We start from the raw sequence: 26564 nt of genomic DNA on the forward strand, positions 1-26564 counted from the left end.
AGAACACTTGTACTGGTTAGCAGTGGTAAAGTCCCCAGAGTATCAAAACCAACAAAAACGATTTACAGCACAGGATCCAAAAACAGGCGGTCAGAAGCAAAATGTACAGAGAAACCACACCATGAGCAGCCAGGTCTAACATATAAGATCACTGCTTGTTTGCAAGGAGCTACAAATGAATCCATGGGATATTGTTTGTGATGAGCATGGTGCTCAGTTCAAAAATTCCAGTTAAGACAACATCAGGAAAATGACAAACACAGCCACTGTAGATGATAAAAGATTTTGATATATTTTATATTGTGCGTGATGTTACAAATTTTAAATTAAGCGTAAAAGAGTTACCCATATCTCTGTGCAATATAAATAGGATTTGATGATCAGCCTTAAGTACCTGAAAATACAAAAAACGTTATACATGCCTTTTATCTTCAGACAACCCAAGAAACGTGGACCTCAATCATTGCCATAGCTTCTGCAGATTTGTTTTGGCAGCTGTTCGAATACGTTTGGCTAGTTGAAATTCCCAATGTTAAGGCTACAGTTTGTAGACAGTACCATTTCAAATATACGAATTCACATATTGTGATATGTACCAAACAATTCCATAAGTACCAAGAGGTAATAAAGCTTTAGGGTACCAACTTATTGTAATCATAATCATTCAAGTACAGGTTTTGTGTAGGTCACTTGTGAAGTACCTTCGTTTTGCAAACATGGACAAGAAAGAAAAGACACTGGAAATATGTCTCCTGTTTGGTTTGCGCGACATGGAGCATTGCCTAGCGCACAAAACAAGATAATGCCCTGTATGGGGAAGATGTATTCAAACCACAGCCACATATTCATGTTTTTATGCTTCAAAGAAAAGGTATTACTTCACAGGAAGACCAAGTTAACCAGAAAGAAGCAGCACAACAAGCCAAGTCCATTGCTTCTGAAGCTGTCTGGATGGACATCTAAAAGATGCTTCTGTAAAATATAGAACGATGCCAGATTTGTTCAAAGCAGTTTGAAATCTTCTTGGGGATAAAATGTTAATTTCTCACTGGATAGAAATTAAGTGTGCAACAATACTGGCTGCACGATAACCACCCAACTACCAAACCTTGTCAGCACATGGATGATTGTACTTCAGGAATATAAAAGCTATTCACTCATAACACAGAGTGATATAGAACTTCCACTGCTGGCCTTCATTTGATTGCTCATATAAATGTTTTAACATCCGAAATTCTAAAACGATAGGCGTGACGCTCGTGGTGCACAATGTTCTTGAAATAACTGGACACTATTTGTTGTAAAACCTTACTTTTAAAGGTATTAAAGTCTAGTGATATCACCGTTTTGGTTCAAGTCTCCAATGCTTTCATAGTCGCTTTCTTCCTGCGCAAGAGCATTGTGGAAGTCATTAGGCATGGGTATTGTCCTTTCATCTTCTTTGCACATAATTTGGACTGTTTCATACTCTGAATCTGGACCATCGTATGTTCTGAGCGATGACTCAGACCCGTCAAAGTGGTTTGAGGTGTTTTCCAAGTCTCTGACTGTTGCATAAAGCTCACTGCCAATTGATGGAGATCGTCGAGTTGCAATATCTTGAATGTAGGCATAATTGGCTAGCTCATCTTGAATCAGGATGGACTGGCTTGTTCTGTTCACTGAAGAGTACATAGCAGCAATCTATGGAAAAACAACAGTATAGCTTTAGAGAACAAACCTACTTGACTGCCTTCTTGTAAACCTGCCTTCTCATAAACCACTCATTCACCTGAAAAAAATATGATTAAAGCCCACTCACACTTCCTTCATTAGTAAAGCATTTAAGGATCTTTCTCATAATCAAAATATTTAAACCTTTAAGAAGTACAAGATAAAAAGCACCTCCCCCAAAGTTAAATTTCTTCTTTGGCTTACTATAGGAATTGCATATAGGAATTGTCAGGTTGTCATATTGTGAGGTGGGTGCAGCACGGGTTTACATGACTGTGGTATGTAGGACATGATTTTATCTACAAAGAAACATAGTGGTTTGGCTGACAAGACAGTTGATGGGAAAGCCGGTCAGGCTGAGTGAACTGAGTAGTGATCGAATCAAACTATACATTGTGCGTCTTCAGTAAACTCCAACACAACATAAATGGAAAAGTTACTTTACTGCAGGAGAAACGGCTCCGTGCGGCATCACCTCACCAGCCAGTAGAGTAACTGTGGGGTGAACGAACGCCACGCCAGCCCGCACACTACATTTTACATTCCACTTTATTCCTTAAAGTCAGGATACAACACTATACCTGTTGGATCACAGGTAGGTCCAGAACCCAGGTACCTCCACCCAACATGTCCCTGAAGGTCCTTTGACTTGCAGGTCTTCCACTACACTCATGCTGGAGATGAGGAGCGGTGGAGGAGCAGCGGTTAAAGAGCCCAGCGCGTTCTGCAAGTGTGTCCTCATTGCCTGGTTTCCATGCCTGAATCTCTATTACTGTTATTTTATTGAGACTAGTCAATGGATGAGGTTTGGTCAGTGTGAGTAAAATTAAGGGGCCTGCACTGAACTTCCTTGTGTTTTTCGCAGGGAACAACCAGGTTTCCAGACGATCGTGGTGTACAGAGCATTTTAATATCACCAACAGTGCGCATTACAATTGTTATCTCTTGTAGCCATGTAGCGTTGCTTATAACACGCAATGTTACCCTCTGAATACCAGTCATGCTTACCTTGTGTCTCTCTTAAAGGATGACTACTCAGGCTTCACAACACCAAACGGCCCATAAAGAGCACCCCTTGCATCGCCATCGCACACCCAAAATGGATCATTTAATAACTCATCACACCACTCAATAGGCGCTGGCCCGATGCAGCAGCTATCCAGGTATAATCTATTTGAAGACCTCGCTGGCTGCAATATTGATGAGGTGGGGGACAATCTGAATATCAAAGGATGTGATTAGAAGTTCCTTTAAAACAAACTAATTCAGTCCAAACACACTGCAACAGGGCTAAGAGAATGGGAACTGGGCCGATGGGAAATACAGAGAGAACAATGGTACTGGAAACATTAGATAATGGTAAACGGACCAGGTAGAGTATTTTTCTGATGACTTGAGAATGGGGCCTCTATGGGCCAAAAAGAGGAAATACAGAGCATGTACACAATGGTGCAGGATGCATGAGCTGATGGCTCAAGAAACGAACTAAATCTTTACAGTGCTCCTTTATTTTATCTTTAATAGCAGAACAAGGAGAAGCACTGTGGGGGTATCAAAACCCATTATAGTTGTAACACTTAAGTACTTTGACCTGAATTCTTTTACTTACTGTCCTGATAAACCTGTGCACTTTACGTTACTTTATGTTCAGGTAAAACGGATAAAAAGTGTGTTTATGGGCTGTATGGGGCTCTAAGTGTGTTTATGCCCTCTTATTCAATGCCACCGGGTGACATTTTTGTTTTACTCATGTTTGGACCTAAACCCAGATTAACTTGGTTTGGCATGCACCTGTGGAGTACTTTGTGGAGTCCTTTTTATTAAGCTCTCATTAGGAAATGTCCACGCAATCCCTCCCTTTGATGTACATGCCATTTTCCTTGAGAAGCCCATTTTCATTGGCCTGATCTGCCTCTTTGTTACAGTGAACTAAAAGGAAGATCTGAAACACACTCCACTGTTAAAATCCTATGCTAGTCCATTCAAATTCTATTTCATTTATTGAATATAGGTGCCTGGCTTAGTTTACTTTCTGTTGACCCTACCCGTGACTATTATTTTCTGGAATATTAGTGTCATCCAAGGGGATACTGAGGATCACACATTTGCAGCCCGTAGGGCCTAGGATGTTGATTTAGAGGACCCTATATAAGACATAGGGGGTCATTCTGACCCTGGCGGTCATGGACCGCCAGGGCCAACGACCGCGGGAGCACCGCCAACAGGCTGGCGGTGCTCCCATGGGCATTCTGACCGCGGCGGTACAGCCGCGGTCAGAAACGGGAAACCAGCGGTGTCCCGCCGGTTTCCCGCTGCCCAAGGTAATCCTCCATGATGGGGATTCCAACCCCCTTACCGCTAGCCTGGCTCTGGCTGTTTTGACCGCCAGAACCTGGCTGGTGGTAACGGGTGTCGTGGGGCAATGGCATGGGCACTGCAGGGGCCCCCTAACAGGGCCCCACCAAGATTTTCAGTGTCTGCCAAGCAGACACTGAAAATCGCGACGGGTGCAACTGCACCCGTCGCACCCCTTCCACTCCGCCGGCTCCATTCAGAGCCGGCATCCTCATGGAAGGGGGTTTCCCGCTGGGCTGGCGGGCGGCCTTCTGGCGGTCGCCCGCCAGCCCAGCGGGAAACTCAGAATGACCGCCGTACGGTCTTTCGACCGCGGTACGGTCTTCTGGCGGTTCCCGCCAGGTGGGCGGCTTCCGCCGCCCGCGGAGGTCAGAATGACCCCCATAGACTGGGCCCGGGCTTATAGTTTGGTGAGGCAAGTATCCTGTAACCTCAAATTTCTTGCATCGTACATATGTGACTCCTAGGCAGCTGATAAGGATGGATCTCAAGAGAGACGCTGGTTGTGCGAGATGTGGGATACGTGGGGCCTCATTTATACATCTGGCATGGGCATGTCGATATTCAGAGATTTTGGAAGGAGGTGGTGTGTATTCTAGAAAAGCCAGCAGAAGTGGAAATTCCCTATACACCGTCAATCAATCAATCAATCAGGTGATTTGTAAAGTGCACTACTCACCTGTGAGGGTCTCGAGGCGCTGGGGGCAGAGGGGGAGAGCTGCTACTGCTCAAACAGCCATGTCTTCAGATGTTTCCTGAAGGTAAGGAGGTCCTTGATCTAAAGCGGGTGGGTGGGAAGAGTGTTCCACGTCTTGGCGGTGAGGTGCAGGAATGATCTGCCGCTGGTGGTTGTTCTGCGGATGCATGGGACAGTGGCGAGGGCAGGGTCAGTGGAGCGAAGCTGTCGGGTCGGGTTGTAGGAGGAGAACCGTCTGTTGAGGTATTCTGGTCCGGTGCTGTGCAGTGCCTTATGAGCGTGGGTGAGGAGTTTGAAGATGATTCTCTTGTTGACAGGGAGCCAATGCAGGTCTCTCAGGTGGGCTGTGATGTGGCAGTGGATGTCCAGGATGAGGCGTGTGGAGGCGTTCTGGCTGCGTTGCAGTCTTTTCTGGTGTTTGGCTGTGGTTTCTGCGTAGAGGGCATTGCCGGAGTCCAGTTTGCTGCTTACGAGGGCTACGGTGACTGTTCTTCTGGTTTCAGTGGGGATCCATTTGTAGATCTTCCGGAGCATGCGGAGGGTGTTGAAGCAGGAGGAGGAGATGGTGTTGACTTGCTGGGTCATAGATAGTGAAGAGTCCAGGATGAATCCCAGGTTGTGTGCATGGTCAGTGTGTGTCGGGGCATTTCCCAGTGTGGCAGGCAACCAGGAGTCGTCCCATGTGGAGGGTGTGGAGCCAAAGATGAGGACCTCAGACTTGTCAGAATTCAGTTTCAGGCAGCTGTTATTCATCCATTCGGCGATGGCCTTCATTCCTTCGTGGAGGTTGGTCTTGGCGGTGTCCTTGGTGAGGGAGAAGATCAGCTGGGTGTCATCAACGTATGAGATGATGTTGAGGTTTTGAGATCGGGCGATGTTAGCGAGCAGAGCCATGCAGACGAAGAGGGTCAGGCCGAGGGATGAACCCTGGGGTACGTCTCAGATGATTTTGGTGGCTTTAGAGCGGAATGGAGGGAGGCGGACTCTCTGAGAAAGGAGGTGATCCAGTCCAGGGCTCTGTCGCGGATTCCTGCGTCGCTGAGGCTTGTGCGTACGTTGTGGTTGCACACTGTGTCTAATAAGGTTGAGAGGTCCAGGAGGATGAGGGCAGTGGTTTCGCCGTTGTCCAGTATGGTTCTGATGTCGGGGGCGGCAATGAGGGCAGTTTTGGTGCTTCAGTTGCTGCAGAATCCGGATTGGGATGGCTCCAGAGTGTTGTTTTCCTCGAGGAAACGGGTCAGTTGTTTGGAGAAAATTTTCTCTATGACTTTTGCCGGTAAGGGGGGCAGGGAGATGGGCCGGAAGTTCTTGAGGCCCTTTGGGTCAGCTTTAGGTTTCTTGAGGAGGACTTTGAACTCTGCATGTTTCCAGTTCTCCGGGAAGGTGGCGGACTTCAAGGAACAGCTGATGATCTTCCGGAGTTGGGGTGCGATGACAGAGCTTGCTTTGTTGAAGATGTGGTGAGGGCAGGGGTTGGATGGTGAGCTGGAGTGGATGGTGTTCATGATTTCGATGGTGTTGTTCTCATGGGTCCAGGAGAGCAGGAGGCTGGTGAGTCTGTGGTGTCGGTGGTTGACGGGGGGCTGAGTACTAAAGCTGTCATGGATGTCTGCGATCTTACGGTGGAAGAAGGTGGCTAGGGAGTCACAGAGGTCTTGTGATGGCGGGATGTTGAAGAGCTCCTTGCGGCTGTGCGCGTTGTTGTCAATGCGTTCTTTGAAGGTGGTTCTCTTGGTGGTTCAGATGCGTTGGTGGGGTCTGCGGATGGCTTTCTTGAAGTCTGTGTGCTTGTCCAGTGTCTGATCTTGACGCCACTTCTTTTCGAGTCTTCGGCAAGTTTTCTTAGATTCTTGGGGGTCGGCGGTGAACCAGAAGGCCTTTCTGTTGGTGCGTCTGTTGGAAGGATTTTTGATCGGGGAGAGAGTGTTGGCACAGTTGTCGATCCATCGTGGATGCGGGCTGCTGTGTCAGTGTCGGTGGTGTTGATGGGTGGGTTCCAGGAGAGGGTAGTGATCAGTTGGTCTTCGGTAACCTTGTTCCATCTGTGGTGGGGAATACGCTGCGGGTGATGGTGTGTTGTGGGTTTCTCAAAGGAGAAGCGGATGCAGCGGTGGTCGGTCCAGTTGAGTTCGGTGGTGTGGCTGAAGGAGACGTGTTTGCTAGTGGAGAAAATGGTGTTAAGTGTGTGTCCTGCGGAGTGGGTGGGTGTCGTGACGAGCTGTTTGAGGCCAAGGTTGGAGAGGTTGTCAAGCAGGGTGGTAGAGTTGTTTTTGTTGTTGTTCTCGAGGTGGAAGTTCAAGTCCCCAAGGAGTATGTAGTCTATGGATGCAAGAGCGTGCGTGCTGATGACATTGGTGATGGAGTCGCTGAACTGCTGCCAGGTGGTCTGTAAATGAGGGTCCCTCTGATGGTAGTGTTTGGGTCGGTGTGGATCTGGAAGTGCAGGTGTTCGGTGGTACCGAGGGCATCTTCAGTGCTGGTCGTGATTCTGAGGGTATTCTTGTGGATGATGGCGATGCCTCCTCCTGATTTGGTGGAGCGGTCCCTGCTGGTGATCTTGTAGCCGTCCGGGATGGCTATGGCAATGTCAGGCGCTGAGGAGGGGTTCCATCCAGGTCTCGGTCAGGAAGGCGACGTCTGGGGAAGCTGAGTTGAGTAGATTTCAAAGTTCAACAGCGTGTTTGTGGACGGAACGGGTGTTGAGTAGGATACATCTGAGATGGCTGCGTCCTGCCTTGGTGGGTGGGTTGTTGCCTTGGAGGCTGGTGAAGGTGCAGGTCCAGCAAGAGAAGGGTCTGTGGGTGAGCTGCGGGGTGGCTTGATGGCAGGCAGGTGAGCGGCCGGTGTTGAGGGAGTGGAAGGTGATGCTGTCGTAACGAAGATGGCTGTAGGGGTGGTGTGGGCGGTGGTGAGAGACGGGTTCTGGCGCTGGGCACGGTTCAGGCACAGACGGGCACAGACAGGCTTGCCTTTGGCGTGCCCGCTGCGTGCGGCCACCATTAAGTGGGGAGGGGGGGAGGAGAGGACAGCTGGGAGGCGGGGGTGAAAACGGTTCACAAAAAGCGGGCCGGCTGTGGGGGCAGCAGCGGCGGGAGTGCATTGCGAGAGAGAGGAGGGGGGCGGGCCGCATCGGGCAGCAGCGGCGGGGTGGTGGAGAGAGATGTGGAGAGCAAGAGCGAGAGAGAGAGTGGAGGTAAAAGCGCAGAAATAAAGCAAAAGTCAAAAAGAGCACAGAGGAGAGCGAGTGGCAAAAAGGGGCACAAAGGGGCAGACACGGAAGAGAGAGCACACAGAGAGCGAAGGAGAGAGGCAGCCTAGTAGGAAAGCAGAGCTCACCCACTAGACACCAGGCATGAGGTGCAGGCAGAAGCCTGCGGGTGGAGGAGGACCTTGAACTCCTGACAGGGAGGACCCAGGGCTCTACTTAGCAGGCTCTACTTAGCAGGTGGAGCTATGGGAGGCAGAACAATTCACTGACCAGGTCAGTGGTATTGCACGCCCTACCTTGCAGTGGCCGCCATTAAGTAGGGAGGCGGAGGAGAGGACAGCTGGGAGGCGGGGGTGAAAACGGTGCTAAAAAAGGGAGCGGGCAGCGGGAGTGCAGCGCGCGAGAGAGGAGGGGGGCGGGGACGCAGGGGTAGCAGCGGCAGGGGAGAGACAGAGGAGGGAGAGAAAGAGTGAGAGAGAGAGAGAGAGAGAGAGTGGAGGGAAAGCGCAGAAGTAAAGCAAAAGTCAAAAAAGCACATAGGAGAGCGAATGGCAGAAAGGGATGCAAGGGGGCAGACATGGAAGAGAGAGCACACAGAGAGCGAAGTAGAGAAAAGGAAGAGAGAGGCAGCCTAGTAGAAAAGCAGAGCTCTCCCACTAGACACCAGGGATGAGGGGCAGGCAGAAGCCTGCGGGTGGAGGAGCACCTCGAACTCCTGACAGGGGTCAGGAGTTCAGAGGAACGAGGGCTCTACTTAGCAGGTGGAGCTACGGGAAGCAGAGCAGTTCACTGACCTATTTTTCACTCTTTATATTTCACCAAATGAATTGCTGTATACCCGGTATACAATGAAAACCAATTGCAAGGTGCAGCTCATTTATTGGCTCTGGGTACCTTAGGTTTTTGGTGAACCTACAAGCAGATGTAACAATATATTGCTTTCAAAAATCTGCCATACCTGGAGAAAGTTACAGAAGAAAACGTAGACAGAAATGGCTGTTTTTGTCAACTCAATTTCAATATTATTTTTATTTCAACTGTTACTTTCTATAGGAAAACCTTTAAGGATCTACACAAACGACCCCTTGTTGAATTCAGAATTTTGTCTACTTTTCAGAAATGTTTAGCTGTACAGGATCTACGATTGGTTTTACACCCATTTTTGTCACTAACTGGAAGGAGGCTGAGAGCACAAAAAAATAGTAAAAATGGGGCATATGCCAGTAAAATGCCAAAACTGTGTTGAAAAAAATGGTTTTCTGATTCAAGTCTGCCTGTAACCTGAAAGCTGGTAACATGGTGATTTTAGCACCCCAAACCCTTTGTTGATGCCATTTGCAGGGAAAAAACAGATGCTTTCTTCTGCAGCACTTTTTCCCCATTTTTCTCAAAAACGCAGAATCAAATTCTAGCTGTATTTTGGCTAATTTCTTGGTCTCCTACCAAAATCCCCAGAATGTTGGAAAAAAAGGAGGCACATTTGGCATGGATAGCTTATGTGGACAAAAAGTTATGAGGGCCTAAGCGCAAACTACCCCCAAATCGCCAAAAGAAGGCTTGGCACAGGAGGGGGAACAGGCCTGACAGCGAAGGGGTTAAGAAACCCCAGGGGCACAAGATCCCTTATAAGATGGCCCAGCATACCCTTCTATTAGCGAAGGGAAGAGTGGCAATTGTGTGGATCAGTGTGAGGAAACCATAGTTGAGCTCATGGATGCAAAATGTTGGCGACTGGGGAGCAGCGGAGACCCATATGCACTGACTAAAAAGCTGAGGCAGAGATTATGACATGGAGAGTGGTTCTTAATAATTTTACTGTTGATGATAATAATGCCTCCTCAGAGAGATCAGAAACTGAACAGTAGGGGCCCCCTCTGGCCATCACCAGCATCTGCCATGAATGACAACCACGTGGGTGCTGTGGGTGGGATTGTGGATTCTCGTGGACCAGGGAGTTGTCTTGAATGCATTATCATGACACACTATGTAAATTCTCCTTTTTATGCCTCCCAAGCTTCACAATCTAATGTACTTATTATTTGGAGTTAATGAAAGCCAAAACTCAAAACGTCATGCCTATGGTGAAATGTACTGTGTGTTTCTGGACCGCTTTGCTGTGTTATTTGTTTAATTGTTTGATGCAAAATCTAATAAAACAACATTGAGAGAAAAAAAATTCTGGAATATTAGTTGCTAACTCATTTTCACTTTTAGAGCTGTGTCACATAAGTGAAATGGTGCTTACCCTCTAAGCATCTGTTTGTGGCATGTAGTGCTTTAGATTCACATGCTATGCATACTCCTGTGATCTAGTGTTGGAGATAGAAAAGAATGCGACAGAAGATGACCATGCAAGGGAATGTATGAAAACGAAAGTTAAGTAGAGTAAATAGATCAGCAACAGTTGAAAGCTTCCAGGGAGAAGGGCGGGCACATGTGAATTTACAGTACTACATGCCACAAACATAGGCTTATAGGGTAAGTAACAATTTATGTTAGTGGCATGTGTAGCTGTAGACAGACATGCTATCCACAGACTATAAAGCAGTTGTCCCATAAAGAGGAGGCTTGCCAAGGTATATTGTAGATGACTGAAAAAAGTACAGTCTGGCGCACTTGGGCTTAATGACGAGCTAGGACATCCACACTGTAGTGTTTAGTGTATATGGGCCATATGTACGAACACATTTTCCCATTGACACAGAATGGGAAAAACCCTTTGCTATGTCTGGCCCTATGTGTGGTGTGGACCAGGTAGCTGCCTACAGATTTGCGCTAATGTGTTGTTTCCCAGCAAGGCCAAGAAGGCCCACTTTTTGAGTGTAAAATGCGGCCTGGTGGAGCAGGGAGCTGACGTTTGGGTTTTGGCACAGCAGGTTTTAATACACCTGACTAGCTGACTACCTTTGTGTGGCTTACTGTTGGCGACCAACAGTTGCTGAGTCTTGTAAAGAGCTTTTGTCCTATCAATATAATACACGAGGACCCTCCTAACATCTAGTGTGTGAAGAGCTCTCTCCACTACAAAACCTGGGTGCAGAAAGAACACATGTAGTTCAATCGTTTGGATGAGGTGGAAAAGAGAGACCACCTTGTGCATGAACTTTGAGTTAGTCCTGAGGACTGCCCTGTCAGCATGAACCTTGACGAAAGGCTCTTGCAGGGTGAGGGCTTGAATCTCACTGACCCACCTGATGGAAGTAATAGCAACCAGAAACACTAACTTCCACAACAGAAACTAGAGAAGGCACAGGCTCGAAAGAGGGTCCAATGAGCCTAAGGAGTGCTGCTTTGAGGTTAAAGGGACAGACTGGGAGTAAGCTGGAAGAGATAACCGTATTAAGTCCCTCCATAAAGCTGCCACTGCACCCAAATGCAAGTGAATAGAAGTATAAGCACACCTGAGCACTGCTCATGAAGGAGATAGCAGGCAATGTTCTGTACTGTAGGTCAATGTGTTTGGGTAGGAAGTAGTGAACAAAGTTTTTCCACTTTACTGCATAGCACACTTGGATTGTAGGGTGTGAAGCCTCTAAGTATGGACATGCACTCAGGTGGCAAATTGAGATACCCAAACACTAAGGCCTCAGAAGCCAGATTGCTAGGTTGAGCTGCCTGGGGCTGTGATGTCCAGCTGTGCCCTGGCCTTGAATGAAAAGATTCTGCCTGTTGGAGAGCTTCTCATGTGGGACTACTGACAACTCGAGTAGGGTTGTGAGCCATGGCTGCCTGGCCATGTGGGGGCCTCCAGGATGAGGGTGAAGGAGGTATGCTGCAGCCCCTGGACAATATATATGGAAGAAATGGGAGAGGCGGAGAAGCTTAGGCAAATAACTGATCAGTTTATCCAAGGTGCATTGTCTATGGACTCCGAGTGCAGAACCTGGAAGCGAAGCTTGGACATTTGGCGTTTTCTGCAGTTCATGCTGAGAAACCCCGAATTTTAGAAGTACGGGAGTAGGACTAGGAGGTGGAGTTCCTAAATCGTAGACTTGTTGCTGCATCCTGCTGAGCAGGTGTGCAAAGTTGTTGTTCACTCCCGGAAGCTAGCAGGTATACCCTTTGGTGGCTCACCCAATGCCAAATGCTCTGTACCAGCTTGGAGAGCTGGGGGAGTGTGTGCCCCCTGCTTCTGAAGGTAATACGTGACAGTCATGTTGTCTGGTGTGATCAGGACTGTTTTGTGATCTATGCAGCAGTAAAAGGCCTTGAGAGCCAGTTGGACTGCCAGTAACTCCAGGTGACTGATATCAAAGGACTGCTGAATGGGTGTCCATAGACCCTAAACATTCAAATTCAGCAGATACTCCCTCGAACTCTTGAAGAAGGTGTACATGGTAATGGTCATCCGTGGGATAGGGTCTAGAAAGGGCATGCTCTGCAACAGGTTGTTGGGGCTCTGTTACTGCAGAGAGGGATGGGTGATGGCACAAATCAACCATAGATCCTCCCATAGACCCTCTGCTTGTGACCATTGAGCTTCCATGCACTCCTGGAGCAGTCACATGTTTAATCAAGCGAAGTGAACAATGGCAATTCAGGAGGCCATCATGACTAGGAGGCACATCAACGTCCTGACCGTCAATTGGTGATTTAGCTGAAAAGAGGCAGCATGTTTTGAAAGGCTTGAACCCACGCAGGGCTGGGATAAGCTTTCCCACTGACTGAGTTTAGAATTGCTTTTAAAAATGGCTGTATCTGAAGTGGTTGGAGGTGAGACTTGCTGACAGTGATGATGAAGCCAAAATCACGGAGGTGATCTCAGGTGATCTGGGTGTGGGCGAGGCAGTGCTCCCTGCTCGCATTCTTCATCAACCAGTCATCAAGGTATGGAAATACGTGACACCATTCCTCCTGAGCAGAGTGGCTACCACTACAAGGCATCTGATACCAAGCCTTGGTGCTGTACCAGCCATAAAGGGCAGAACTTTGAACTGAAGTGCTGTCTATTTACCACAAACCTGAGTGTGGATCAGGATGTGGAAACAAGCATCCTTCAAGTTGAGGGTGGTCATGAAGTCGCCTTGCTGCAGCAGTGAGATGGCATCCGGAAGCAAGACCATGTGGAAGTGCCCTGACAGAATGTACTTGTTAAGGGGCCTGTGATCGAGTATGGGCCTGCAGGACCAGTCTTTCTTGGGGATGAGAATGTACAGATCATACCCCTTTCATTTGGTAGGGGGGTGGAACAGGCTCTATAGTCCCTCTGAACAGTAGCACATCTACTTCCTCCTGGAGGAGGGGCTGGTGGTCAATCTGCATGGAGTATGTGCCCACGGAGATGTTTGGTGGTCGAGCAGTGAGTTCCAGGCAATAGCCATGTTGCACAATGGACAGAACCCACTGGACAGAAGTGATTTTTTGACACTGTGAGATGAGCTCCTGTATGTGGCCCTCAACAGGTGTGTGATCTAGAAGGAGTGAGAAGGAGTCCCTGATTGGCAGAGGCAACTCCCTTCTGTGGTATATAATCAATTGTAAAATCAATGTAGATTGTTCTCTTTGCTCTGCTCTCAGGCTGATGTCATAGTCTGACATCATGTAGAATATGGAATGTTAGAAAGGTTTGAACAGAGCAGAGCTGAGAGGAGAAGAGTGTAGTTGGCTGTGGATGGGATGCTCCAATAAAGGACCAGATTTCATACTTTTTTGATCCATGCTTCATCTTGTCAATACTGGCGACGAGGATGGGATCCTGTGGAGCATCTTAACACCATTTCTCAGGCTACTTCGTGCTGATTTGTGTCATTTTTTTTTTCTCTCTCTGACTTGGGTCATTTTGCAAGGGGTTGTATCTTATCTACAAGTCCAACACGATTTTTGGGAAAATTTATGTTCCAGTCAAGGGAGGAAGTGTATTGAGTTGGCCTCATCAGGCTGGTTTTAAAGTCATTTTGGATCCTAATTCTCCTTCTCCAGTGATGGTTAAGGATGAATATGTAAAAGCTCTTGGTCAGGTATGTGAAATAAGTACAGGAATAGAGGAGTCTTTCCGAGAATTTGTTGATGAATTTAAAGATGTGTTCAGTTCAAAGTTGGGTTGTTTGAAGAGTTATGTTCATCAAATAAAATTAAGGAAAGGATCAGTTCCTGTTATAGCTAAAGTGCGACCTATTCCTATCTCGTTGAAGGATGATGTGGAAAAGGAAATTAGGAGACTGTGTGATGAAGGTATCATCGAACCTGTGGAGTCATCGGAGTGGATTTCGCCCATTGTGGTAGCAAGAAAACAATCTGGTGAGCTGAGGCTATGTGTGGATTTGAGGAATCTTAATAAATGTGTCATCAGTGATCAATTTCCGTTACCCAACATCACAGAAATGGTCACTTTACTATCTGGATCTAGATTTTATACGAAATTTGATTTGACCTCAGCATATCACCAAGTCGTGTTACATCCTGTTTCACGTGATCTTACTACGTTTATCACTCCGTTTGGTACTTACAGATTCCTAAGAATGCCTTTTGGATTAGTCTCTGCAGCTGCGGTTTTCCAAAGGTTAATGTATAATCTGTTTGGTTCCATGGCAGGTGTCAAGTGTTTCCAGGATGACATTTTGGTATACGGAAGTACAATGGTTGAGCATGACGAAAGGGTTAGGAAAGTTCTTACCATTCTTAGAGATCATGGTCTCACGCTCAAATTGAAAAAATGTCATTTCAAGGAAACTGAGGTGGATTATTTAGGTCACAAGATTTCTGCAACAGGTCTGCATCCTAAGAAGGAGTTAGTAGATAATATCTTGCATCTCCGTGCACCTGGGAAGAAAGATGAGTTGATGTCCTTTTTGGGAATGGTTGAGTTTCACGCAAAGTTTCTACCGGATCTTGCTTCAAAAACTGTGTGCATGCGTCAGCTTTTGAAAAAAAAAATTGAATTTGTTTGGGATGATGCGTGTTCAGAGGAGTTTAAGAACATCAAGGGTATTTTGTCTTCTTTAGGGTGTTTGGAATCATTTGACCCCAAGAATAAAAGTGTAATCATGACTGATGCGAGTGAAAAAAGTTTAGGAGCTGTGTTGTTACAAGAGAATGAGGATTTGATTCGCAAACCCATAGTGTTTTGCTCTAGGACGTTACGTGGACCGGAGTTCAACTACTGAACAATTGAAAAAGAGGCTTTGTGTGTACATTGGGCAGTTAACAAACTTAGGAATTTTGTGTGGGGGAGAAAATTTGAAGTTTTTACTGACCACAAACCTTTAGTTGAGGTATTCATGAGGAAAGGGTTAGATTCTATTTCAGGAGGGGTGAGTAAGTGGGTGATTAGTTTACAAGAGTATGATTACACTGTGCATTATGTTCCTGGTTCGTATAATAGAGTTGCGGATTGTCTCTCTAGATTGAGTTCAAATGCAGAGGAGAGTTCGAGTGAGTATGGTTTAAGGGATGTTTCTGTGTGCAGTGTGACAGGTGGTATTGTAGAACAGAAAGAATGGGAGAAAGCAGTTGCAGAGGATGAGGTTTTGCAACGAGTGTGTGAAAAGATCAGAGGTGGTTGGACTCATGATGCCAAAAAGGATGTAGAATTGTGTGGCTATTGGAAGATAAAGGATGAATTATCTATTCAGGATGGTTTGTTGTTGCGAGGTCTGAGATTAGTGGTTCCTATGGTTTTGAGAGATAGAATTGTTAGTCTTGCGCATGTTGGTCATCAAGGTATGAGCAGAACAAAGGCTAGAATTTGTCTGGACTATTGGTGGCCGGGAATGGATTTGAGAGTGGAGAGGGTAGTGAGAGAATGTATTGAATGTAGCAATAGTGACAAAGTTTATAAAACAAGAGTACCTCCAATGTGTGTAAGAGACATGCCACTAAAACCATGGCAAGAAATTGCGGTGGACATTGTGGGTCCGTTACATGGTAGGGGTGGTGTCACTTACTTGCGGTGGACATTGTGGGTCCGTTACATGGTAGGGGTGGTGTCACTTACTTGATAGTGCTTATTGATAATTTTTCTAGATGGGCTGAGATTGGTATATGTCACAGTACAGAAACTAAGAAAATAATTGAGTTTCTCAATGACATTTTTGGGCGTGAGGGTTTCCCTGATACCGTGGTCACGGATAACGGACCGCAGTTTGTCTCAAGAGAAATGAGTGAGTTCCTTGGGAAGTCAGGTATAAGGCACAAAAGGTGTTCTCTTTACCATCCCGAAGGTAATGGAATAATTGAAAGATTCAACAGGTGCGTGAAAGAATGTCTACAACTAGAGAATGCTTCAAATAGAGACTGGAAGGAAGGTTTAAAAGGGTTTCTTTATGCTTATAGGGTGACACCTCATTCTACAACAGGAAAGATCCCTTTCGATCTTTTCAGAGGTTGGAAGGCTAACACATCACTTGCACCTGCATGGGTGTATTGGAGGAAGGAAGTAATGGATCAGGACATAATGGATGAGAAGAATGTACATGAGAGTGTAAATGTACGAAAAAGGAAATTGTATTATGACCACAAGAAGGGTGTGTGTGAGCTTGACATAAAGATTGGAGATCAGATATTGATCAAGAAACCGACTGAGTAAAGGCAAGAGTAAATTCCAAGGACCTTTTGAAGTTGTTAAACTGTTCAGAAATGCCGTAAAGATAAAAGATGGTAGAATATGGAATTTTAACAGAATTGTAAAATTCATTGGAAATTGTTAAGATTAGTGTTTTTTTATGCATTGTATTTTGTTATCTATTCTATTGTGAATTCTTTCAAACTTTGTATATAGTTGTCTGGAGCAATTTTATTTTAGGAGGGAGGTGTGTGGTATATAATCAATTGTAAAATCAATGTAGATTGTTCTCTTTGCTCTGCTCTCAGGCTGATGTCATAGTCTGACATCATGTAGAATTTGGAATGTTAGAAAGGTTTGAACAGAGCAGAGCTAAGAGGAGAAGAGTGTAGTTGGCTGTGGATGGGATGCTCCAATAAAGGACCAGATTTCATACTTTTTTGATTCATGCTTCATCTTTTCAACACCTTCGCTGAACCAACTCTGCCCTTTGAATGTTTCCCTTTGTAGGCACCTCTGGAATAACCACGGGAGGATTGGTGCTGCTGTTGCCTCTGATACGTGGTATGACACTGATGGGGTGAAGGGGGATTTGGATTGCACTGAAACTGCAGGCGATGAAAGGACCCACGGGGCGATGGGAACTGGAGAGCCCACATTGTCTTGGCAGTGCCGTAACTTTCTTTATTTTCTTGAGTATATGATCAACTTGGAGACCAAAGAAGTGTTCGCCATCAAAAGGCATGTTGAGCAGATGCTGCTGGACTTCTGGCTTGAAGCCAGAGGCAAGGAGGTAGGCATGCCGGTGGATCAGCATACTGGAGTTGATATCCATGGTGGTGTTTTCAGATGCATCCAGATGACACGTTTCCAAGCCCTTTTTCTGTGTTGGTCTGGGAGATGTCGGAAGAGTTCTCCCATCTCATGCCACTTAGCTCAGTTGTTACTAGAGAGTAGGCTGACTGAGTTGATGTGCCAGTGGGTGGGTGCATCTTTTTGCTTTCCTTGTCTGGTGGCGGGGCATCACCAGTACCTTTTGCATTTGCTTGTTTTCATGTGGTATGAACAACCAGAGTGTCCAGGAGGAGCTGCCCTGTAATTTAGGGTGGATCTGAGGGGGAGGCCTTGTGCTTCTTATCAACCCAGAGTGTGAGTACTCTGGTCTTAACTGAGTCTTTAAAGACATCTTGGGTGGTTTTTAGCATGGGCAGGTACTCGATTAGTAATGCAGTGCAAGTCCACCTTGTGGAAGGCGGCTGCTCTGTAAATAGCCTTGGGATATGAAGTGGTACCATCTAGTGGGGATGAGTTGGTGGGGTAGAGGTCAGGGTCATTGCCACCTGTGAGGATAATGCCATAGTCATCTCAAGGATAATCTTGGGGCTCTGGGTCATACAGCGCATCGTATGGGTCAATAGGATCTAGGGGCTACCATCCCCATATGAGGATTGTGGGGTCCCCACTGGGAAGGCTGGTGGAGGTGGCGTATATGGTGGAAGGGGGTCAATGTTTTAGGCGGAGGAGTGGGAACGTTGGGTGGAGGAGGAGGAGGTGAGGAAAGAGGAGGTAGCTGAGAAGGCAGTGGGCTGGTGTCCCTACCTTGATGTTTCTTGGGCTTTGGAGGAGATGTTCGCTCCAATGTAAGTTGTTCCTCAAATGTGTAAGCTTCCTCTTGCGAGGAAGAGTGCCCTGCACCCTTTGGTGGCGGTTTGGCAATGATCTTACCCATTTGAGGGTGGATCAGTAGTCACTTCTGCTCACTGTCCAACTCCTCTTGGGGGTGCTGTAGAATTGGGTCATTGAGGTCCTCAGAGTCCATTGAGGAAAGCGCAGTGGATGGTAGAGTCACCGTCCACAGGTGTTTTGGCTTTGAAGTAGGTATCAGCGATGAAGGTTGTATTGGCTCCAAAGGGTAAAGCTGTGCCACAGCCAAACTCCAGAAGAGGCTGCAAAGCATCCAGAACGCCTCCGCACGCTCATCCTGGACATCCCCCGCAACTGCCACATCACAGACCACCTAAGAAACCTGCACTGGCTCCCAGTCAACAAGAGAATCATCTTCAAACTCCTCACCCACGCTCACAAAGCACTGCACAACACCGGACCAGAATACCTCAACAGATGGCTCTACTTCTACACCCCGACCCTGCATATCCGCTCTGCCGACCTCGCCCTCGCAACCGTCCCACGCATCCGCAGAACTACAACTGCGGTAGATCATTCTCACACCTCACCGCCAAAACCTGGAACACTCTTCCCACACACCTGCGCCAGACCAAGGACCTCCTTACCTTTCGGAAACTTCAAGACCTGGCAGTTCGAGCAGTAGCACCACTTCCCCCCCCCTTCCCCACCCGCCCTTCCTCCTCCACTCAGCGCCCTGAGACCCTCATGGGTGAGTAGTGCGCTTTACAAATTACTGATTGATTAATTGTGCAGACGCTGAGGAACAGGAAGGCAGCAATGGCACAGAGAAAAGCAAAGTCTTGTGTGGCTGTCTGGGAATTAGAGTAAGAGTCGGGGTCAGTTCTGAGGCCTTGTGTCGGTTCCAGCCATGGTTGGGATGCAATGGCAGCCCAGAAGGCTGTTAGGCTGGTACTGGGCTTGACGCCTAGCCACCTGAAGGGTGGAGGGTGGCTAGCTGGTATGAGTGATCAGGAACAGTACTCACAGCTGATGTCTTTGAGAATTGTCCCATTGGCGGGGGCTGGTCATCAGCCTCAGAGCCTGAAGGAGAGCTCAGCTCCTGACTATAGCAGGCTGATTGCTTTGCAGATGCAAGACGCCCCCTTCCTCTTAGATGTCTTCACCGAAGATGTCAGGGGTGTCTTTGTCTTGCTACTGCTCCATTTTGCGTTGAGCAAGTCACCATTACATCTGTTCCTGAGGGAGTTCTTGGACAGGAATGCAAGGGAGGTGGAATAAGAGGTCTCCTCATGCTTTGGCAACAAACAGAGGTTGCAGACCTAGTGGTGATCGTGCCACAAATGTTTGAAATGGCACTGCGGACAGTACTATAAAGGGGTTCTTTCCACCACAGCTTGCACATTCTCAAAGCAGGTAGCCAAAGAGAAGGGCTGAGGGGGCTAAGGTCCTTAACATAGTGTCCACAAATATTCATGGATGGACACAACTGAAGCGAGACGGATAAAAAAACTGAAAATAATGCACGTTTTTTGCAGACAGGGTGTCTTTAAGACTTACATACCCATCTGTGTTCCACACAGATCCCCTTTTTCATGTACTTATAGTTGCCTTGCATTTCAGGATTAGGAACATTTTGTACAGGAAGAGATGGCTATCATGGCCATCTCTTCAACAGATGACCTTCATAAAGTCACCCACATCCTCTGTATTTCCCTTTAACTAGGGAGGAAGGCTAACAGCCCAAAACAAACCATATTGGTCAGGCTGCTTACATGTTGATTTTAACTTATTGCAAGGACTATTTATCAGCAAGAAGCTTTTTGAAACTGAATAAGAGATTTTAACTGGACCTTTGGACTCTGCAGTGTGGGGGGAGTTATTTTACAAAGATAGCATGCACTTTGAAGTGGCTTTATATGCATAATCCTCTTTAAATGAACTTCATAGGCAGTAAACATCTGCGACACATGCATTGTGGGGCATGGAGCAGAAGATGGTGTGATATTTGGATTTTGTTCATGGTTTAGCCTTTAGGAGGTCTTGATCACTAATAGAGGCTTCTGCAGATAAGATGCAGACATCCTGCAATGCAGAACACACTGTAGATTCCTGCAGAAAAATTCACCTGCACCGGAGGAGCTGACGAGTAGTAGCCTCAAAATATACGTACAGCCTCCATGACCATCATGGACAATCCGGCAGGCAAAAGACTTCACTTCCCATTGCCCGGCCAAAGTCAGGGTGAGAAGGTAGAATAGGTCAGCTGAGTTGTGACTTAGACACCTTCCCAGCACAAGTTATTCTAAGGCAATACTCAGAAAAGCTGTGTTGGCGCTATGACACCAGTCATGGCAAGAGGAGCCAGGTGGTGTGCCAGGGTAGATTGCATGGCAGGTACTCCAATGTACTCTCTAGTCCAAGATTTTTTTCCCCTGATATTGCTAGCGGCAGTGATTACCCTCAGTGTACCTCTCAGAAGTGCAGGGTAAATCTTAAAAGTTAGGATGGAAAGCATGTCATATGTTTACTCTACCTACCTCCCTTCACTGACACACTTTGTCTCTACCCAGAAGAAGCATCAATCTAAGGCAATACGACGACTCCTGTTTAAAACTGGCTGAAATTTATCATGTGAGCTGTAAACCCAAAGCAATAGTTACTCTTCTATATAGTAAACAATATAACACTGAGGTCTCGAAACAGAGTTCTTCAAAGGCACAGTACTGCAGCTGAACTTACATCATCCTCTTGCTGACTCGACTCATCCTTCAAAGACTTGTAAGACAGTGAACTGTTCCTCTGAAACAAAGAAAGAGAACATTCACACTTCTGTTATATGATGCTTATGACACCCTGTCTTTGCATCAGCTGGGGTTTCAATCATCTCAATTAACAGTATTCAGTTGTTCAGTTCAATTCTATCTGTCAAATGTAAAAGTAGTATTAAGTCGAGGCAGCGGGACAGGTGACTCCTCTAACTCTAGCCCCTTAGGCTGTGTGAACATCTGACCCACCTCTGCCAACAGTCTGTCAGAAGTGCATACGACCATGTCATATGCAGAAACCCAGCATCATCTAACTTGAATGTAAATACTAATTTGAACAAAAGACAAAAGGTTAGTTCGGGGGCTAGATATGTGACTGTAGAGTGAATCTTAGAGAATGATGTTGTTTTGTAATCAAATGCATTTTTTCGAAATAAGCAAGAAATAAGATACATTTTCTATAATAAAAGAAAAGTATTTTTATAAACAGTGATTTATAGGCAAATACTTTACACACTGAACATTTTTCAGTTTCTTACTATGTTGACCCCAGCCTAATGAAATTTGGGGTACATTCCTTTCATTATGGAGATGACATAATGACATTCAGAATGTCCTTATACGGAATGCAGAATCCTCAACCTTATACAAAATCAGCATATGGCAATATGCTTTTGAGCTCCGTCACTGGCAGAGTGATATGGCTTTAGTATGGGCTCTACAATGTAACATAAGTTAGCAGTGGCTTGTGGCAGCCTCACTACATGTGGGTCAGAGGACTCAATATGAAAGAATGTCAGCAGTGGCTGCTGGCAATAACGCTTGGTGGTGTGAGGTGGGGGGCTTAGCGGGGGTGAAAGAAAAACAGCAACACCTCTGTGTTACCAGCATGAAAGAAGCGCCTAGAATGGCCGGCCTAACTGACATGCACACTTAGAGAGCACACTACTCCTCCTTCTCCTGCTGAAGAGGCTGACCCCACCCTACACTCGGCAGACCTAGCCGAGGAGGAAGCCAAAAATAAAATGATAATAAAATAGTTTTATAATCATTCTATTTTCCTGCTGCCTTTCAGCGGTGGGGCGATGCTCCTCCACCATAATGGAGGGGCCGCCTCTGAAGAATACACTGGGCATTAGTAACTTATCCGTTTACATCTTTGCAACCTTAGCTTTCGAACAAAAGATCTGTAACTGGGACAAAATGCTAAAAATCCCCAAAATATAGTTTTAAATAAATGTGACATGTCTCATACTACGATAAACATAATGCCTGAAAAAAATATTTTAAAATTAAAAAAACAAGATACAGAATACTAGGTTGTCAATACTGCATGAACTGGAGACTAATTCAGAATATCCCAGTGGTACTGTAAATGGTTGCGCGCATCAAGGCAAATTCAAGGCACTCATGTTTACATTTGCGGAGTACTGCTTTAATATAGCAAGCATACGTTTCAATTTAGCTTTATCAATGACATTATAAATGGAAGAAAACAAGCAAATCCTACTACGACATTCTGTACTCAAAGCGAGAAAAGGACACACACAAATGTAGTCTAAAGTTGTTCTCTTGTGCCAGAGCTTCGAGGTAAACCTTATGTCCAGGCCTCACCTTTGTACACACTGTGTCTGAACAGAACAGTGGGCACTTGAATGACTCTAAGCTCTTCATTTGCTCCGCTTCTCCAGACTTGAGCTCACTTGCAATCCACTCAAAACTCTATTAATGGAACTCAAATGGGACTTCAGCAATTTCGTTTTTGTCGCATAACCATTTTACTCAACACTGTGAAAGTATTGAAGTATTGGGTCTGACAGGAAAAGTAATATAGATATAGTTATCAGTGAATAAAGTGAGAGGAGGGCTTTAAGGAGATAAAGCAATACACAGAAAACAAAGCAAGATGCAGACTACAAGGTTCAACGGGACAGGGGCGTTCACTAGGTATGTCTAATGAAACATGAAAGAACCAGAGAACTGACACATCTAAAAGGAAACATAAGCTGGGGGCTGGAGCAAGAAATAAAGGAAGAAAACTGAGAGGTAGGATACTTTGTGACTGTGATAAGACAAACAAGCATTGGCAAAGCCAATAGGTCTTGCGTTTGCAAAAGCTATTGGGTTGAGTGAAGTGTTATGGAGGGGCGTAGAGAGGCATGGAGTGGTGTAGAATGGAGTTGAGTAGCATGGAGTGCAATGGCATAGAGTGGAGTGGCAGAGTGTGGCATAGTGTTGTGGAGAGAATAGAGTGTCGTAGTGTGGAGAGACATTGAGGGGGTAGTGTTGTTAAGCGGTGTAGAATAGAATGACAGAGTAGAGTATGTTGTAGACTGGAGTGGCATGGAGAGTGTTGTTGAGTGGTATAGAGTGGAGTGTTGTAGAGAATGTTACATAGAGTGGAGTAGAGTGCTGTTGAGTAGAGAGGTGTAGACTGGAGAAAATTGTTGCAGAGTGGTGTGGTACGGAGTGGGGTAGAGTCTCAGAGTGGAGTGGCATGGAGTGAAGTGGGCAGAGTGGAGTACTGGAGTGGCATTGAGTGGAGTAATGAAGAGGAGTGGAGTGGTGTCGTAGAACAGAGTAGAGTAAAATGGCATTGAGTAGTGTAGTGAGATGCATAGAGCATGGTAGAGTGGAGTAGTGTTGTACAGAGGCAGAAAGTGTAGTAGAGTGTCAGAGTGAGGTGGTGTAAAGTATGGTGGTGGAGAGTAGATTGGCAGAGAGTGCATTGGTTTTGAGTAAAGTGGTGTAGAGTGCAGTGGCGCAGAGTGCAGTGATGTATTAGATTATTTCAGAGTAGAGTGAAGTTGTGCAGAGTAAAATGGAGTGGTGCAGGATAGAGTGCAGAGGAGCTGTGTAGAGTTCAGTGGTGCAGAGTAAATTACAGTGGTGTACAGTGTAGTGGCATAGAGATGAGTGGTGCAGAGTGGAGAGCAATGGCAGAGTGTAGTGGTGCATACTGTAGAGTTCAGTGGTGGCAGAGAGTACAGTCTTGCAAAGTAGATTGTTTTAGAGTGCAGTTGTGTAGAAAGTATTAGTGTAGAGTGCATTGGTGTAGACAGTGGCATTGAGTGCTGTAGAGAGCTGTGGCATACTATACAGTGGTGCAGAGCAGAACAGAGTGGCGTAGAGTGCTGTGACGTAGAGCGCAATGGTGTAGAGTGCCATTGAGTTCAGTTGCAGAGAGTGCAATATTGCAGAGTAGAGTATTGTAGAGTGCAGTGGCACAGAATAGAGTTGTGCAGACTACAGTGGTGCAGAGAAGAATACAGTGGCATAGAGTGCAGTGATGTAGAGCACAATTGTCTAGAGATGCGTAGCATGCAGTGGCATAAAGTGCTGCACATTAGAGTCTAGTGGTGTAGAGTACAGTGGCGTACAGTACAGTGGTACAAATTAGTTGCTATAGAGTGCAATGGCATAGAGTGCATTGGTTTTGAGTAAAGTGGTGTAGAGTACATGGGGTAGAGTGCAGTGATTTAGAGTAGGCTGGCTCTGAGGGCAGTGGGTACAGAATAGAGTAGAGTGGCATAGAGTGGACTGTAAGAATGTCAGATGTGTTGGCCTGTCCCAGTATCTGCACAAATAACAATGTGAATACCACTATTTTATTTCCAATAAAGTGCGGCTAATCCCAGTGCAGGGTATAGGAGCGTGTTACATAACATACATATTACCTATCTAGCTAAGATAAAAATCTGTCATCCGCATGTTACATGATGTGCCATTTAAGGGTTATGTTCTAGCCACATAAATGGAGGATAGGAGGAACACAAGAGGGCCCCATGGGGGGACTAATCTGCATTCCTCGTTCCTTTAAAGGTTCTCACTTTGAAGTCAGCCAAAAGCAAAGTAAACACCAAGCTCACTGGAAGACACAGCTTGACATTTTACCTTGGTCTTTCAAAGCACAGCAAACGTGACAAGATAAGAACAAGATTTAAAAGCCTGTTTACAGAAAGTAAGTTTGTGGAAGAATACAGTAAACACAGTTTAGGCAACAGGAGGGACAAACTGAACCTGGAGAGCCTAAAGCAAATAAAGCCTGCAAATAAAAAGCCAGACAATGCGAGCTACAAACCACAAAGCCAATAGTAATCAATGGGCGTAATGCATTCCTAGGTCAACTTTCTTAAAGCCCCCAAGATGTCTTTCGCAAACCACACAGCTGTGCTGCCTCGTAGGCTGCAAACTAAACAGGAACAATCAGAGCCAGAAAAAGAGTCAAATCCCGGATTTCATGGGAAAGAAATACATGTTTCATTTCACTCCAGGAATGAAATGTGTGTCAACCGTTCTCAGTCTGTCACGAAACTGTTTAGAGTGCAATACAGCATGGCAGAGCACTATTGGAGTGAGCTGGTCTGTGACATCTGTCTTTTGGGGGTACAAGAAGACACACGGTCTTTTAGGTCAATTCAATCCACTACCACCTGTACAGTGTTAAGAACGACACTAGGGGGCCTTAAGATTGTCTCAGTTGCAGCTTCTTGTAAAACTGGCATTTTTCATACAATTGGGGTGCATTGCAAAATGCTCCTATGGAACACAAAGCAGCAAAAATAGCTACTTTTTTATCTAGCCTTTAGGACAGCAATTTACTGCTGTAAATACCAGGTCTTATTAATTAAAGGTTATGCATTAATCTACCTTGAAAGTTGAAAGTCAGATGGCTATGTTGGGAATTTGGGACCGTCCGTGACCAGCAAGTGCTTAACTCACTGTAGCATCTCTGACATCCTCGTGCACCAACAAATTTGTGATCCTATTACATAATCTGCACCAGAGTAATATCCAAAAGTGAAAAAAATACACATAGGGTTATAAAAAACAACTGAAGTTGTCACAGTGATATTTTGATGTGTGTAGAAGACTAGCTAATTAATTATGAGTGCCTTGCAAAGCATACTGCTGGGGCCATTACGGTCTGCTCGTAAATCCAGTTTTATATCATTGATATAATATTTGGCCAGAAGCACTTGGCAAGTGGAACTCTAGCTTCTAATTTATGCTTAAGTGAGAAAGAGCTTTTAGTATAAATAATAAGCACATTCTGTGTATGACATTACACTTGTAAAATTAAGAAAAAAATCTGTTTGGATGACTAAATTGTTTTCAGCGGTGAAACTAAAGCCAGGCTGACTGATTGGAGCTTCCTATCTGTAAGCCATAGATACAGGAAGAAAACTTTCTAAAGAACGTCCTTAGACAGCCTTTCTTTCTCATCAGCAGCTGTGCTGTTCATCCGTTTTTGGTAGGAAATGCAATGCCTGCAAAAGGGCCAGCAGAGCACAAGCTGCAATTGTGGCACAGAATACATTTGTTGGTAACTCATGTGTTGAAAGCACACATACCCCCAGCACATGCTTTCATTACACACATACAGCACAGCACTACATCTTTCATGTAATATATTCTTTGCAGGCATACATACACTCAGTGTATGCACTAAGCACACATGCACTGCACAGTATCCCCGTACAGTGCTGTTCCCAGGTGAACATGCATAGAGAGCTGAGTCACTACTCCTGCACAAAGACAGCACTGCACACCTATCTGATGTAGGCCAACGGTGAGTTAAGCACACAGCAGCTGAACTTTAAAAAAAAAGGTGAGTGAGTCTGTAGGCCTCACTCCAGTGACACAGGGTAAAAAGGTCCTGTTCACTACTACTGATCA

General features: G+C 45.8%; 1 protein-coding gene across 1 annotated transcript in view; it reads right to left on the reverse strand.

Moving 5' to 3' along the window:
- Positions 1–267: 267 nt before the first annotated feature.
- Positions 268–26564, reverse strand: part of PAG1 (phosphoprotein membrane anchor with glycosphingolipid microdomains 1) — a 483338-nt gene continuing 457041 nt past the window's right edge. Inside the window, exons 9-10 of the mRNA XM_069220408.1 lie at positions 20860–20919; positions 268–1683 (exon numbers count right to left, since the gene is read on the reverse strand). Coding sequence (XP_069076509.1) covers positions 1324–1683; positions 20860–20919 — 420 coding nt within the window. The 3' untranslated portion in view covers positions 268–1323. The remainder of the gene's footprint in view (positions 1684–20859; positions 20920–26564) is intronic.

The sequence above is a fragment of the Pleurodeles waltl genome, chromosome 2_2 (assembly GCF_031143425.1).
Source record: "Pleurodeles waltl isolate 20211129_DDA chromosome 2_2, aPleWal1.hap1.20221129, whole genome shotgun sequence".
Classification (NCBI taxonomy): domain Eukaryota; kingdom Metazoa; phylum Chordata; class Amphibia; order Caudata; family Salamandridae; genus Pleurodeles; species Pleurodeles waltl.